The sequence below is a fragment of the Trichechus manatus genome, unplaced genomic scaffold, assembly GCF_000243295.1.
Source record: "Trichechus manatus latirostris isolate Lorelei unplaced genomic scaffold, TriManLat1.0 scaffold00050, whole genome shotgun sequence".
Taxonomy (NCBI): Eukaryota; Metazoa; Chordata; class Mammalia; order Sirenia; family Trichechidae; genus Trichechus; species Trichechus manatus.
In genome coordinates this window covers 16,717,456-16,733,895 of record NW_004443986.1, presented here as the reverse complement: position 1 = coordinate 16,733,895, position 16,440 = coordinate 16,717,456, and the positions used below count along the sequence as shown (strand labels likewise).

The 16,440-nt window shown below is 44.5% G+C and overlaps 2 protein-coding genes across 3 annotated transcripts in view; one reads left to right on the top strand and one right to left on the bottom strand.

The window, feature by feature from the left end:
* Window positions 1-7,048, top strand: part of SCRN1 (secernin 1) — a 68,643-nt gene extending 61,595 nt beyond the window's left edge. The window contains exons 6-8 of one of the 2 annotated variants that reach the window (XM_004377496.2): window positions 552-732; window positions 2,815-2,974; window positions 6,927-7,048. In XM_004377496.2, the coding sequence (XP_004377553.1) occupies window positions 552-732; window positions 2,815-2,973 (340 nt within the window). In that variant the 3' untranslated portion in view covers window position 2,974; window positions 6,927-7,048. Of the gene's footprint in view, window positions 1-551; window positions 733-2,814; window positions 4,194-6,926 lie in introns of those variants that run through there. The other variant, XM_023732363.1, reaches the window with a different exon arrangement.
* Window positions 7,049-9,636: 2,588 nt separating this feature from the next.
* WIPF3 (WAS/WASL interacting protein family member 3) overlaps window positions 9,637-16,440 on the bottom strand; it is a 32,165-nt gene continuing 25,361 nt past the window's right edge. The window contains exons 7-8 of the mRNA XM_004377519.1: window positions 14,971-15,047; window positions 9,637-9,717 (exon numbers count right to left, since the gene is read on the bottom strand). Coding sequence (XP_004377576.1) covers window positions 9,637-9,717; window positions 14,971-15,047 — 158 coding nt within the window. The remainder of the gene's footprint in view (window positions 9,718-14,970; window positions 15,048-16,440) is intronic.

Here is a 16,440-nt window from a genome sequence, read left to right as displayed (position 1 = left end):
AGACTGTTTCTCTGTGGTGTGTCCCCGCTGGGGCCTCCAGGATCCTCTTATGTCATCTGTATTAATCTGTCCCCTCCCTGCGTTAGAGAGATTCCAAAATTTTCCAGTAAGGTAGAACCTCAACAAAACAAAACATGGTGGTGGTCTCAGACCCTTCCTTCCCAGGAGGAAACTTTGCAGGAAACTATGGTGGAGAAAGAGTCAAACATCTTAGACAGCCTGTTACACCGTTTCTCAGAACACTGGGTGTCTATTTGCCTTGCCTTATATAACTGAGGGGGCCTCTCAAATGGTCTCCCCCCACGCCCCGCAAAAAAAAAGGAAGTCTGTTTTGCTGTCTCCACAAATAGAAGAATTTGCAGCTTGTAAAATGGCAGCTAATTTTACTAAAATATCATGAAGTCGTGCTTCCGGGGCATGCATGCCCACCACCCACCTCTGCACACACCTCACATTGGCTCAGGAAACGATTGCTGAATGAAAGGACAATCTTTGGGTGTTTCCAAGCCCCAAACTCGGTCTGGCTAAATGCCCTTCTCCTTTCTTTACAGGTCCATATTCAAGCCTTTCATCTTTGTTGATGATGTAAAACTTGTCCCCAAAACACAGTCTCCCAGTTTTGGGGACGATGACCCTGCCAAAAAGGAGCCTCGATTCCAGGAGAAGCCAGATCGCCGGCACGAGCTGTACAAGGCCCACGAGTGGGCCCGTGCTGTCATTGAAAGTGACCAGGTAAGGCTTGGGCAGGGCCGTGGAGGGTGGGCGGGGTTGGCCAGGAGGCAGCAGGGCCTCAGTTAACATACGTCATCCTTTTCCTTTCCAGCATGTCCAATTTCTCCCAGAAATCCAGGTTCCCCGAGCCCCTTCCTAGAATGCTGGTGTTAATTTTCCTACCCAGGCTCTTGAAACCAAATAAAACAAAGCATCCACTTTTGATGTTTATCCTAGAGTGCGGTGGGGTAAGAATATCCCTCTTTCAGTTACTGTTTACTTAGGCATATTAGAAATATGGAGTTCTAGTGAGGATAACTGCTCTTCTGCCGTCTGAAAACATGTAGAAAGATGTTCTGTTGGCAATATGTTGTTTTAAAAAAGTCGTTCTTTAAAATGCAACTTTTTGGTTAATCGAGTTATAAGACGTCAATTCAAATGAGAAAAACACCCCATATATGTTCCTCAGTACCAAATACATGTCCACAGCACTCACAGATTTTCATATAAAATCCAAGCCTGTACTAACAGTGTTTTGCTGAAGGCAGGAAGAAGGCACATGATTGTCAGAAGCTCCTCTGTTTCCTCAGGCATCCATTTAACAATTTGTAATAGGTCCAATTTGCTCTGAAGAAAGGGAACATGTTTTAGGTAAACTGGTGCATACATTCTGTGCAGACTGAGTGAGCTTATTTCCTTGTATTCAGCATCGTGGACGTAAAAAGGGTGTAAAAAGAATTAAAAAGGACAACATCAGCAGTAAATCCAAATGAATTCAGAAAGTGTCTCTGAGAAAATCAGTGTTGGTTTTCATAGAATTTGCTTTTTTATTCCACAGAAATGACGACTTCGACATGTAAAAGTCACATCGTTATTTAACATTCAACATCTGTCCCCCTTGCCAAACACTTCCCTGGCACCATCAGTGCAGCTGCTGCACTGAACTTGGTTTTCTCTAGGGCTGTCTGAATTAGTTCCTGACAGTGCTTATTCTGTAGGCAGGTGACAGTAAGCCCAAGTAGACTAAAAATGTCACTCTCTGGTGTGTGGTTCTGTGACTATTTGGCAATTAGAAGACAGGATTAGAAAGAGTAATGTGTTCTGGGCTAGTCTACATAAAATTTCAGAGATGAGACTGAGGAGGTCATCTGAGTTTTCAAAATTAAAGATCACCATTAGTTTGAGTTGAGGCAGCCCTAGGAAGTGGTGGATGGGTGGTGAGAGCAGCTTCTCAGTTCTGGGACTAATTGGGCAAACGAGAGCTTTCCATGATCATTCACTGTAAATGAATGATTCCCACTGGAAGAGGTCTCACTGCTTTAGAAAAAGAGTGAACAGGTGATAGACATAGCATGTGTTTACTCATTGGTCTGTCTACTCATTCAACAAACATTTATGGAAACTGCCTCCTATGTCCCAGTCTTGGAGAACTGAGATAAGCCTAGTTCTCGTGTCCCAGCAGATCATGGTCTATGGGGGACACAGCCAAGTAGGCAAACCACTACAAGACAGGAAGATAATGACTATGGCATTGTGCTGTGGGAGCCCAGAGTGGGGCCCCTAATGGCTTGGGGTTAGGGGTCAGGAAACACTTTCCAAAGAAGCTTAAAGAGTGGATGCAAGTTGACCAAGTGTTGAAGGAGAGAACGGTGCTCCAGAGAGCAGGGTGGCCTGTGGAGTGGCGAGAAAGAGTATCTTGGGTTGAAGGAATGCAGTCACTTCAATCTGGCTGAAGAGAAGGGAGACGAGAGGGCCATGGTAAAAGGTGAGGCAAGCGAGAGCCTTGTATGTGTGAATGCCACTCAGGAGTCTGGGTCTTATCCTGCAGGCAGTAGGGAGCTGTTCAAGTATTCTGAGCAGGGCAGTGACGTAACCACATTGGCATTCTAGAATGATCCCTGTGACAGTGATGTGGGAAACAGATTGAAGGGAGTGGGCAGCAATGTGGGCAGGAAGCCAGCAGGACCCCGGGGAGGCTTTCTTGTCTATTGCAATTCTCCTCCTTCCTACCCTTTCTCCCCTTCCTCCCTAATCTCCCTCCCACCCCTTCTCCTCCCAGGCCCACTGCTCTGATGAGCTGTAAAGTGGCTATGTTTTCCACAGGAGCAAGGTCGAAAGCTGAGGAAGACCATGCTGGAACTAGAGAAACAAGGCCTGGAAGCCATGGAAGAAATCCTGACCAGCTCTGACCCTCTGGACCCCGCCGAAGTAGGGGACCTTTTCTATGACTGTGTTGACACGGAGATTAAGTTCTTTAAGTGAAGTAAGCATTCTCTTTCCTCTTCTTATTTAAAACTTCCCACCTTACTAAATTACCAGCAAGACAAACCACTCTCCTGTTTGAGTAAAATGAGAAAGTTAAGATGTGGTCTCTTTTTCTGAAGCCAAATCGAACTGTGAAGTTGTGTTCTGCCTTGAATCTCAAAACACCCCCTTCTTCTGCAATGTCTGTCCCCTTCCTCTGCAATGGAACATGTACCCCATTAGCCTGTTGTTTGGTTGTGTGACTAATTGTGGATTTTAAGCTGCTATTATTGTATTCCAGTGACAATGGACACATTAGCCTTTTCACAAGAGGACTGGAGGTCATCAAGCCTTGAAAGACAGTCCCCACAGTGTTGAGTTTGCAGGAAAAGCAAAATGTTTTAAAGTCTTACTTTTTCTCTCAGTCACAACTTTTTTTCTAGGTTAGCAAAAGGCATTTCTTTGCTGGTCCAGAGTTCTTGTGTGCATGGTTCAGGGAGAACCTCACTGGCTTCCCTTCACCTGAGTGCATGCCTGAAGTGCATAATGTCTCCATATGGGTCCTCTGAGGGACAGAACTAAGAGAAAAGGACAAAAGGGGCTCCTCTCCATTCCCAGCTAGATCCCAGTTTCCATGATCCTGAAGAACCTGTCTTCCATGCCCTGTGCTTTTGTGTGCTAGACCTACAGAGCTACTTAGGGTGGGCAGAGAACTGGGCTTCCGTGCTAGCTGGAACCTACTACCCATTTTAGTGATGCAGAGGCAGCCGTGCTGGTGACTTCCCCGAGTCACCACATGGATCTCTCAAAGGTACGGCTGCGCTCCTGCTACAGCACACACCTGCCACATGGACTGGGCCTTGTGCAGAAACAATTCCAGGCCGAATTACGAAACTTCTAGTCTAGGATTAATTAAATCGCCCTGGGGGATAGTTTCACCCCGCAAAGCAACAAATTTCTTAGCTAATGAGGGAGAGAAAAGGAGAAACTCTTGACTGTCTAGTTTGCTGTTAAAGTAGCTGGAAGCCGGGGAGTCGCTACATTATCTCGGCAGAGAGACTTTAATTAAACGATTTGTTTCCAGCGTAGTGGTCACGTAAAGGATTTGGCTTCCATCAGAGCATAGAAGTGTGTGAGGAAGACCAAATGGGCTCAGCAGTGGGAAGACAGAGGGCAAGAAGGCAACAGGTGGATGTAGAAGCACTTCGCTGCAGGATAACAGTCCAACACTTGCCTTCCCACCCAGACTGTTATATCCCACAAAGCTGCATAAGAAGCAACTGACTTCTCCTGGGCCTTCCCCTTATTCCTCCACACCCAGGAGTTGCCTTCAGACTGGTAGCTGAAGTGGGTGGATGGTAGTGGGGGGCTTCTATCTACCGAAACCCTCAAAATGCAGTGGAAATGGGGCAGGGGGTTAGAAATGTATGTTCATACAGCAGCTAGTGGGAAAACAGTGGCTTAATGACCCCCAGCTTCACCTGTATCTTTTGGGCCTAACCAGCCTCATCATTCTTGGTAAGAACTTCCACATGGAAGTACTGTAGCAGTAGCCTCCAAAGTGACTTAGAGTTAATAACTCCACCTCAGCCTCAGTGAAGGCCACTAGAGCTGGAAGGACTGGGGCTCTTATTGTGCAGATGGGGACACTGAAGTTCAGAGGTTTTGCTAGAACCAGTCTTTCTACCATCTCGCCATTAAGAGCATGGATATAAGAGTGCCAGGAGCTTCTTGCCTAGTAGTTTTGTAAATTTTGTATGTGAAACATTAACTGCAAATAGTGAGAGATGGGAAGAATGTTTCCGCTTAAAACGTTAATGGTAACCAGTGATGGTAGCTTGTAGAGTTTTGTGCAGCATTGGCCTAGGCCATTCTGAGAGCATCTGACTATAGCTGGTAAGCAGGAGGGTAAGGTTCAAAGATGACATAGGTGCTTCATCTCCTCCAAGTCCACCTGAAGATGGGGCATGAGGCTGCAGTGACAGTGGTTTTTGAAAGCAAGATGATGCATTTCACCATGCGGTCTCACTTTCACTTGTTCTGGAAACATTTCATCAGACCTGACGTGTCTGAGACACCAAAGGTGATTTGAGGTTTGATCAAAAGAAGTCTGATAAGAATAAATTACAGGGAGGGCTGCTTTTCATTACTCTGAGCCAAACAGAGGTCACAGATAACCCTGCCAGCCTTAGACCATTACCCAGCCATGCAGTAGGAAACACGAAGGCTCCGTTAGGGGACACAGACCTTAGTCAAGCACTGCAGAGAAGAGCCAGCAATCCTAATAGGAGGCTGTTTTGACTAATGCTGTACATCGCCAGGAGCCCCTGGGTGGTGCAGACAGACTCGGAAAAAAGGCCTGGCAACCTGCTCCCCCAAAAATCAGCCATTGAAAACCCTATGGAGCACAGTTCTACTCTGACACACATGGAGTCGCTATGATCGAAGTAGACTCAATTGCAACTGGTTGTACCTCACCATCGTGGTGTCCCTAGCTCACCAGAGGAGGGCAGTCCTCCCTGGCATAGCCTGGCCGAAGTGAAACCGGGCACAGTTGCTCCCATCAAGCATGTAGGTGGTCTATGTAGAGACAAAAACCAAATGATAGTAATGGACAGATTCTTCGTGTATTAGCTTGGGTGGGTGGAAATGAGAACAAAAGAGCTTCTGGTGCTGCTGTACTTACTTTTACCTAAATTATATTACCCATTGTTGTCAAGTTGATTCCAACTCTATAGGACAGAGTAGAACTGCCCCATAGAATTTCCAGGGAGCGGCTGGTGTATTCAAACTGCTGACCTTTTGGTTAGCAGCCAAGCTCTTAACCACTTGAAATATGTTGGATTTTGAGCAGGCTGTTGTTGGTGGAATGTTTGTAAATGCTCTAACAGACTTTTTTTTTGAAAATGCTTCTCATTACATGGATCATTTCTTGACCAGGGATTGCTTTTCTAAAGGAAGTGGGGAAAATGAATATTCAAGATGATATATCAAAAATAATGTTTAAGGTCACAGTGTGTAAATAGCATCATAGAATACCATTTGTGTATCTCTTAAGATTTGGGGTGGGGGGGGTGCCTGTGCATGCCCCGCCCCACCCCCAGAACCAAACATAAGCTAGCTAGTTCAGTCTTGTCTAGTAGATGGGCTTTCCATGGGCAAAGGCAGCCCTCATAATTCAAGGAGGGTGGAGGCACCAGTAAATGAGAAAAGCAGAAGTAGGAATTCTTCCTTCTTGGAGTTGGTTTGGAACTTTAGTTAGACTAAGGATGTAACCAAAATTATGGTGATTCTGTAGTGATCAGTAACATAAGACACAGTAGTATTATTTGAAGGAATCTATCCTACAAGCTGTCTAACAGAGCAAGTGTATTCCTATTAGATCTTAGCAGTGAAGTTCTTTCCTATTGGGTGAATCATTAGGTTTAAAAAATAATTACCAATGAGGTAAATTACTTTGCTTCCTAACGATGACATCCCACAATGGAACAGGTGTTATATAGCACTGGTTGGCCCAGGAGGGAAGCCAGGTGGGGCCAGTGTGTCTGTTATGAAACCACTAACTTCATTCTTGACTAAAGATCCATCTGTCCTTTATCAGGGAAGGTCTCCAACTGAGTTGTCAGCTTTAGGGAGGAAGCACATGGACACGTGGAGGAGGGAGGGAGGGAAGGAGGGAAACCCTTCTAGCTGGCCATCCATGTATGGAGTGGGAGAAGGAGCAGTGCGTCACACCCACATGGCCATTGCATTTCCTTTCACACAGTCCAGAGTGCCAGCTCCCTTCCTATGGTTTGTGTGTCAAAACGTGCTTTATCTGACTGACTCCAAACATCTCCAAATGTCATATGGAGATTTCTTGTGGGAACAGGTATGTACCTGTTTACAATTATGTTGTGAGAATTTAAATGTGTTAGCTGGGAAACACTGTTTGCAGGGAAAAATAAAAAAGGAATCTCTGTTTCCTGCAGGGGGAACTGAATGTGTCGTCTTAACAGTCTTTTGTACCAATATCTACAAACCAGATAACTTTCCCACCCAGTGCTTGCCCTTGGAATTGTCTCTAAATGCATCAAGCGTACAATAAAAAAATGCTGACATTAATGTCCAGTGGCCTTTTCTGTCTTGTGTTTCGTGAATAAATGTGGGTTATCAGTCACACATATAAATTGCATGAAAAGGGGCATGTTTTTCTGACTGGAATCTTCAGGAAACCCAAACACCCAGCCCTCTCGGTCAAAATCAGTTCCGCAGTTTCCTGCATTTTATACCCTTCTGTGGATAAATCCACTTTTGAAAAATTAAACCAACCATACTGATTCCAGGATTCCTGGAGTCAGACGTCCAGATCATATGAATGGTTGGGACCATCTATGCAAAGCATCTTTATTCTGAAGCTATGCGAGCCCGCAAACAGGAGAGGCTGCCTCTTAAGGAAAAAGCCAGCTCTTTCCACCCTTGTGATTACAAATGCCAAACCACTTCCGTGATTCCATCTCCACTGTGACAGGCAAAATGCAACTGAATGTCTTACTCATGGAAATAAGACTTAGTCACCTGCAACAAGAGACCTGGCTCTGTCAAGGTCAGAGTGGATGACCACTTTATTTACACAACAAGGACCTGCTATTTCAAATGTTTTCATAAACACGATACACTCCTGCAAAGCTCCAAGGTGACACACTGGGTTCATGGAGGGTGCCGCAGCTTCCTGGGGCATGGCCAGAGAATGTGGAACTTGCTTCTGGAGTCCACCACCCTTCCCTTTAAGTTGATCCCCTCACCTGTCAAGGCACCACCTCTTTCACACTTAACTTCATAAAAAACAAATGGACAAAAAGCCAGTTGCCGTTGACTCCAAGTCATTGCCACACGAGTGTCAGAGTAGAATTGTGCTCCATACGGTTTTCAATGGCTGACTTTAAAGTAGATCACCCGGGCTTCCAAGGTGCCTCTGGGTGGACTTGAGCCTCTAGCCTTTCAGTTAGCAGCCGAGTGCATTAATAGTTTGCACGACCCAAGGACTCGTAACTCCACAAGGGGTGCTTAAAAACTTCACCACCTCAACAGTCAGTGGCTTTGGAACTTACTATCCACTCTGTAGATTATCTTGGGTCGTTGCTTTTCTTCCCCACATGGACTGGCCCTTTTGGTCATTAAAGAGCTTATCTGCTCTTCCACCAATAAAGGACAGCAGATAAAACATTTCAGCCCTTTAACTAACTTTGATGCAAAGTGCGTAGTAACTAGACATGAAATTAATTTCTGGATGAGATTTATTTCAGGAACAGCTATGAATTTTAATTACTGCTCTCTCCTTGTTATCCAGCAGCAGAGCTGGTGGAGTGTGGTCTGAGCAGCTCACCAAACATCTAAATGGGCTGGCCAGCTGCAGCCAGCAGAGCCTGCTTGTGACTGAGCATGTAATAAGCATACTGGCTGGTCCCGAGTGTGGGGCGTGCTCCCCAGAGTGTGAGGCATGCTGAGACCGGGGTCTGTTGTATGTCCTACTCAAGGGCTTAGGCTTTCTATGTGTTAGGTCACTGAATTTTCACAACCACATGCACAGGTAAGTATTTTTGTCCCCATTTTACAGTTGAGGAAACAGGCACTTTTAAGTATTTTCCTAAACCTTTAAAAGGCAAAACTGAGGTCCATGTTTGCCTCCCAAGTCCTAATCCTTAGCCTGCTCACCTAGCAGATAAACCTCATTTCCCCTATACCATGTTCTAAACAGTGGACCTGAAAATAGTATTACCGAGACCCAGATCCTGCTTCACATAGGAGGCTGTTTTGATGGACTTGCTAAGGTTGGGGAAGGGCTCAAGTGCACCTTAGGTTGAAAGTTACTCCATTTTAACACAAGTTAGAGGAATTCACAAACAATACTCTCCCACTCTATATTAACAAAACCAAGTACATACAGTATTATCTACTTATTTAATGCATTTAAGAAAGTTTTCTTTCCCTTCCTTGGTTTTTCCAAATACCCAGAAGAGTGGTGTTGTTGTTAGGCGCTGTCAAGTCGGTTGTGACTCAGAGCGACCCTGTGTACCACAGAACAAAACACTGCCTGGTCCTGTGCCTTCCTCACTATTGTTATGTTTGAACCTATTGTTGCAGCCACTGTGTCAATCCATCTCATTGAGGGTCTTCCTCTTTTTCACTGACCCTCTACCAAGCATGACATCCTTCTCCAAGGACTGGTCCCTCCTGATAGCATGTCCAAAGTACGTAAGACGAAGTCTCACCATCCTCGCTTCTAGGGAGCATTCCGGCTCAGAAGATTAGTAAATGACAAAAACCAGGAAAATATTCTGTAGCTTAGTCAGAAAGGTTGGCTCTAAAATGAAAGACCTCATTGCAAAACACAGTTATGTTACAGTAAGTGCTGGGTCCTGTGTAAACATCCCTTCTGCTCTGCTATTCCTAGAAGCCCTCCTCATCCCTCCTAAGGCTCAGCTTAGGCTGGTACTGGCTCCCACTGATGGGTCTGACAATGAAGCAGCCAGATACATTTCCACTTATTAAAGTTTATTACGTACAAAGAAATGAACCTGCAGAGATAAACATCAATAAATATAAAATACATGTGAGACGGGGTGGGGGGGGTGGTCACAGGCTACAATGTCGGTGGGAATATGTGGGGATGGCTGAATGCCTCTACATCTGGGCTTATGGTCAAGGGGCTAAACCGTGATACTGCTGGAACAGGGTGCAGCGGACATGAGCTGCAAGGGCCGTGAGTTCAGTGATAGGTCTCTAGAAGAGATGTGATGCCAGATTCCTGAGATTTCTCCCTCATTGTGATTTTTGGTTTCCTGCTCTTTCCTTCCTCTGTCCTTGAACAATTTTCTTTTTAATTTCCATCCCAGCAGTGCGGAACATGAATGTATCAATACCTCATCAGGACAGGCAGTCTGCTATGAAGGTGGAATTGCCTTTGTCAAGGGCCTTCTTAATCATGATAATTAAAATTTTTATAATTATGTTATCCAATTGGGAAGGAGGCAAAGTGGATAATAATAAAGAAATTCTGACCTTTTGGAAACCTTCCAGAACCAATAAAACAAATCATCTATGTCCAGAGTTGATGATCTACAAAAGCTGCTTTTCCATTGATTTAGCTGTTAGAACTTGGCATGATTGATACCCCAGGGATGGGAACTGAACCCTGCTCCACTGCTTCCCCCTGGAGTGAGAATGCAGTGAAAGCATAACAATGATAAGGGAAGCCAGACACAACAGCTAGGTTTCTGCAATCCCGTTTGCCAAAACTTGCCTAAATGTCTACCTTTTCTGGATGGCTTGGTCTGGGCGCAGTATCTTTAAGGTGTGAGCTGTTCCAATGCAAACTTATTTTTTCACTGCTCGTCCGTCCCCTCCTCTCCCTGATTTCCTTTAATCTGCAGCTATTCTGAGCACAACCCAGGGATCAATCTGTACCCTTCTAGTTTTCTCTCCTTCCTCTGTCCCAGCTTTTCCAACCAAGGAAGCATTCGTGGCCTGGCAGCAAGCAAAAACACACTTCCATTCCCTTGCCAGGCCAAGAAAAAGATGTGAGAGGAGAAATCATAGCCCATCTTGCCCCTTTCCATATTCAGGGGCGGGCTGGCCTCAGACACATCTCTCCCCACACAGAGTTGCCTGCCAACAGGGAACAGGGAAGCTGCCAGGCCAATTCCCCAATTCCATTCTCCTTCGCTTAGAAGGGAGCTGTGGTCTGCCTGACGGGTTGTTCCAAGTTTCCCAAATGGGGGTGGGGCACCAGGTATTTGAGGCAGCTGTTTCACCACACCTTTCGGTCTTCACTTTTTCGTATCATATTTTCCACGCAAATCTTGCACTCGGGAAAAAAAAAAAGACCTCTGAGCTAGAATTAGTAATTTACTATGAGTTGCTTATGTTTCTAACCTGCGGGGAAAATAATGAAATATCATAAAGACCCCCTCACCCTGGCTACCGGGACAGGGCTAGGAGCTTAGAGGAGATAGGAGGAAAGTCACGGAGGCTTGGGCACAAGGGGACTGTAAACAGTAACATTATTGGCTACTTGTACGATCATTGGGTTACAGAAGGGACCCTGGGGTCAGCATCGGAGGGACCAGGCCCCCTCTTGCCTTTATTTTGTGTTATATTTACACTAGGCAGCAAAAAAATCCCTGCACTGTGAAACAGGAGTGAGACGGGATGTCTCGTCATTGGAGGCTGTGTGGCAGCGTCATCGGGGTGTGGGGGAAACGTGATTTCTCTGAGTTGCAGCAGTTATAAGGCATTATTTGGTTTGATTTTGCAGTTGGTGCAATGAGAATATAAAACCATGCCAATAAGAAGTCATTGTGGATACCACAGTGTGGGGACGACCCGAAAACGAAAGACTCTTCTAAAAATGCTTCAGAATCTAGGGAGGGCCAGCCTGCACGCATATGTACAGTCGTGGAATGGACGCTAAGGGATGGGGACAGGGCTCTATCTGTACTGACAGACAAATGCCAGGTGCATTTTAAAAAATGGAGAAAAGTTGTTTTTGTTTTTCAATTATGTAAATCAGAGTTGACTACAATACTAATTTAAAGCCTGTGAAAACCACCTATTTACAATAAATAAATGCTCCATGCAGAGCGTGTATGTCAACTGAAATACAACTTGACTGAGGTGGGGTGCCCTTCCTGTGATGTGGAGCCCCTGGGGGCTCCAAGGACCTTGGCCTCGTCCGTCTTCTCACCGAAGTGTCTTTAGAGGTAACTGTGGGAACATAACAGAGATGACTGCGTGAGGTTGGCAGAGTCGCTGCACACACAGGACCCACCTCAGGACTGGGCACCGCCGCCTTCCCTCATGAATGCAAGGCTGCAGGGGCCGGAAGATGGTCCCATCGTATGCATGGAGCTGACGTTTACCCAAAGGGTCATGGGCGGCAAAGGGGTAAAATGCGGCATATAGTTGATGTCATGTGGGGACCTAATACTATATATTTTTAATTGTTTTACTGTCATAACAATATACATAACAAAACATTTGCCAATTTAACAATTCTTTACACATACAATTCAGTGACATTGGTTACGTTCATCGTGTTCTGCAACCATCACCACTATTCATTGCCAAATTATTCCACCACCATTAATAGAAACTCAGTGCCGCCTATGCAAAGACTGCCGTTCTCCCCTCCCTCCCACCCCTGGTAACCACTAACAAGCTTTGGCTTCTATATATTTGCTTATTTCATATAAAGTCATACAATATTTGTCTTTTTAGTGACTGACTTATTTCCCTTAGCATGTTTTCAAGGTTCAGCCATCCATCCTGCTAACTCAGAACTGAAGCCACTCCTGAAGTCTACCTTTCAGCCAAAGATTAGACAGGCCTATAAAACAAACAACAACACACATGAAGAACGTGTTTCTTAGTTCAATCAAGTATATGAGACCAAATGGGCAACACACGCCCAAAAGCAAAGTTGAGGAGGCAGAAAGGGACAGAAAAGCTGGATGAATGGACACAGAGAACCGGGGGTAGAGAGGGAAAGGGGGAGAGTGTGACACATTGCAACCAACATTACAGAACAATTTGTGTATAAATTTTTGAATGAGAAACTAATTTGCACTGTAAACTTTCATCTAAAACACAACAAAATTAAAAAAAAAAAAAAAAGAACTTGCTGGAGATTCCAAGACAAGGCAATGGAAAAGAGAGAATGGGACACACAACTTCAGATTTCCAGCCCGAAGTTCCCACCCATACACAGATCAGTTGGGTTTATATCCATAAAAGAAGAGAGCATCCCTTGGGGCATTGTTTACTTTGAGAAGAAACTAGTGATGTCTCTGGGTGACTGCTTTTGTCTCACTGAAGTGAAAATGAATGAATTATTCCTTCAGTCTCAGGTGACTCAGGTGTGTGCCTGCCATGATGCTGGGGACCAGATCCTGAACCATGGCCAACACAAGCTTGTCATGGTTGGTGATGAGGATGCCTCTCGTCTCTGGTGATTCTACCATGCAGGAAAAGCAGTGAGGTCTAGTGGAAGGAGCACTGGACAAGGAGTCAGAAGGTCTGGGCATGTGACCTTGGGCACATTCTTTAGCCCCTTGGGGCTCGATTTTCTCTTTTCTAAAATGGCATTCAAGCTATCTCTTGAGCTCCTATCAAGGGCTATTAAAAGAATCAAATGACATAACATATGCAAGCTATCTGAAAAATATAAGGAGCCATGTAAATGTAGGGGACTATGATTATGATTATTACTATGTTTTCTGACCACAGCAGTAGGGTATTGAATTGTAGAAACTTTGAAAATTACAGTGCACTAGGAACAAAGTAAAAATCAGCCATAATCTTCCAGAATGGATGCCCGTTAACAATTTTGTGTATATTCTTCCTGTTGTCTTCTGTCCTATGCATATAAACTTTTCCCATAAGTATGCTTGCACACCCAGTTTTGAACCTGTCAACGTCTGAGAATGATTACTGCAATTCTTGGGCTCCAGTGGTGAGAAAAGGTGAGTACATGTCCGCTAGAGGAAGTGCTTCCTCCTCCTCCAAGGAACCCTGCCTGGCTTATGGAGCCTCCAGTCCCTTCCTTCTCAGGCCATGTTCCTCCAGGTTTGATACAGCTGCCAGGGGGCCCAAATTAATAGCTGGCCACCCTGTCTGTCTGTCACATTAAACTCTAAAACAGGAGGAGGCCATGTTAGGACAGAATGCGTGTTTCAAAGAAACAAAGGGCCTTTAAAGATGAGCCCCATTGTGTGCAGTGAGAAATGTCATCTCTGCCTGAGTTAGGGAACACTCTGACCACATGGCCTTGGGTGAGAGTGAAGGCATTTCTTGACATTTCTTCAAAGGCCGTCTTACCACACAAGCCCCTATCTAGTTTCCTTCTAGCTAGCTTTGTCACTTTTCTCTAGCCATCAGGACTTGGATAAATTTCAATTAATTTGGCCAAAACAAATTATAAATAAATATTGATGGGGACAAAAATCCCAAGGGAATGTAAAATGCTGCAGTCACTGTGGAAAACAATTTGACAGTTCCTCAAAAAACTAAACACAGAATTACCATATGACCTAGCAATTCCACTCCTTGGTATATACCCAAAAGACTTAAAAGCAGGGACTAAAAAAGATACGTGTATACTAACGTTTAGTGCAGTATTATTCACAATAGCCAAAAGGTGGAAACAACTCAGGTGTCCATCAACAGATGAACAGATAAACAAAATGTGGTATATAATTACAATGGAATATTATTCAGTCATAATGAAAATAAAGTTCTGATATATGCTACCTTGAAAATATTATGCTGAATGAAATAAGTCAGACACAAAAGGACAAATACTGTATGATCCCACTTATATGAACTACCTAGAAGCGGCAAGTATATAGAGACCAAAGTTTGTCAGTGATTTCCAGGGTGGGTGGGACGGGCAATGGGAAGATATTGCTTAAGGGATATTGAGCTTCTGTTTGGGGTGATATGAAAGCCTTTGAAATGGATAGTGGTGATGGTTGCACTATATGGTGAATGTAATTAATGTCACTGAACTGTACACTTAAAATGGCTAAAAACAGCAAATGATTTGTTATATATACTTTACGGAAATAAAATCAAAACCCTAAGGGTGCTGAAGAAAATCATGTATTCTGTAGATGAGAGAGAACACTGCAATATGTTTCATAAATGTTACAGCGTTTTTCTCTTAGGCTCCTTGAGCCATCATGACCAGTGAAGAAATGGGGAGTAAAGGGGGTGAATTTTGCAGAATGATTCTAAAGGAGTTCTGCTTCTGTATGTGGTGGAGATTAAAGGGAAGCCCCATTTCACCCTTCAGATTTTAAAATTGTAGGTGTTTCATTCCAGCTTAAAACAAAGGTACACAAAATAACTTTTCTTGAGGAAAAGGAGCCTGAGGAAAAAAATTAAGCTGCTAAGGAGAAAACATATTCTCCATATATCTGTGCTCCCAGAGGAGAATTCCTGGTTTTACATTCGGAGACCTGAGAGACATGTTACCTGAGAATTTCTGCCTTTGATGTCATCAGAGCTCTGCCCAGCCGCCTCGGCATGGAGCCAGGGACCAGGTGTACGGCCTGAAAGAAACAGGAACAATCTTACCATCTATTAGCCCAGGGACTGGGTGTACGTCTTAACAAAGGAACTTTAGCTAAGCTAGCACTTAAAGCAACAGCAAAGGAACGAGAGGTAACAGGCGACCATCAACCTGAAACCTCTGGGCTCCTTGCCCTAGACTGTGTGTTTCCAGCTCGCTGTCTTCTATGTCACAGAGGTATGGATACAGAGGCACCATGCCTAATATGCTGTGAGTAGAACAAATTATTAAGGCCTATCATTTATGAGTCAAAATTGACTCGATGGCAATGGGTTTTTTTAATCATTTAAATGAGGATGGTGCAGGACCGGGCAGTGTTTCATTCTGTTTTACAAAGGGTGGCTATGTGTCGGAACAGACTCGATGGCACCTAACAACAACAACATCTAAATGGAGTCCTTGGGTGGTGCAGATGGTTAATGTGCTCGGCTACTGATAGGCTGGAGGTTTGAGTCTTCCCAGAGGTGCCTCAGAAGAAAGGCCTGGTGATCTATTTCTGAAAAATTAGCCACTGAAAACCCTATGGAGCACAGTTCTACTCTGACACACATGGGGTCATCACTGGGTCACAACTGACTTGACAGCAACTGGTTTTATCATCTAAATGCATATTAAAAAAAACAAAACAAAACAAAAACTACTGCCGTCAAGTCAATTCCAACTATAGCAACCCTATAGCACAAAACAGAAATGCCCCATTGGGTTTCAAGATTGTAATGTTTATAGAAGCAGACTGACACATCTTTCTCCCACCAACTTTTGGGATAGCAGCTGAGCACTTAACCACTGAGCCACTAGGGCCCCTCAAATACATATTAGTGCTTTTTAATTCAAAATTTACCACCATCTCCTAACGTGCTCATTTGTCCAGTACTCCCAGTGTGCCAAGTACTGTGCTAAGGATGGTTATAAAAGGAGTAAAAGGAGCTGCTGACAGAACTCAGGCTTCTGTTCCACAAGGATCTAACTCATTCTCTAAAAAATTTTATGTTTAAATACAATACAAGCTGTAAAGCAAACAAGCCTTGTACTTTTCCCCCAGCACAGGGATATCGATTTTATAGCCAACCAATAAGAGAATGAGTAGGACTTGGTGAATGTCCACAAAGGATTTACAAACTTGGCTTGCCATTAAAGCTGGGTGTCTTTGAGAACCTCCCCAGAGCTCCCACCAGCCTCCGAGTGCCATTCCTGGGGCTGGGAAGTGGGTCAGGAGACAGGTGGACTCCCGTGAGGAGCAGACATGATTGTCAGCTCTGGACCACTCTGGGCCAACACAGTCTCTCCAAGCTACAGTCCACCATGGCATAGAATGAAGAGGCAGCAAGGTGTGGTGCAAAGAGCACAGCATGTGGAGCGAAGAACCTGGACTT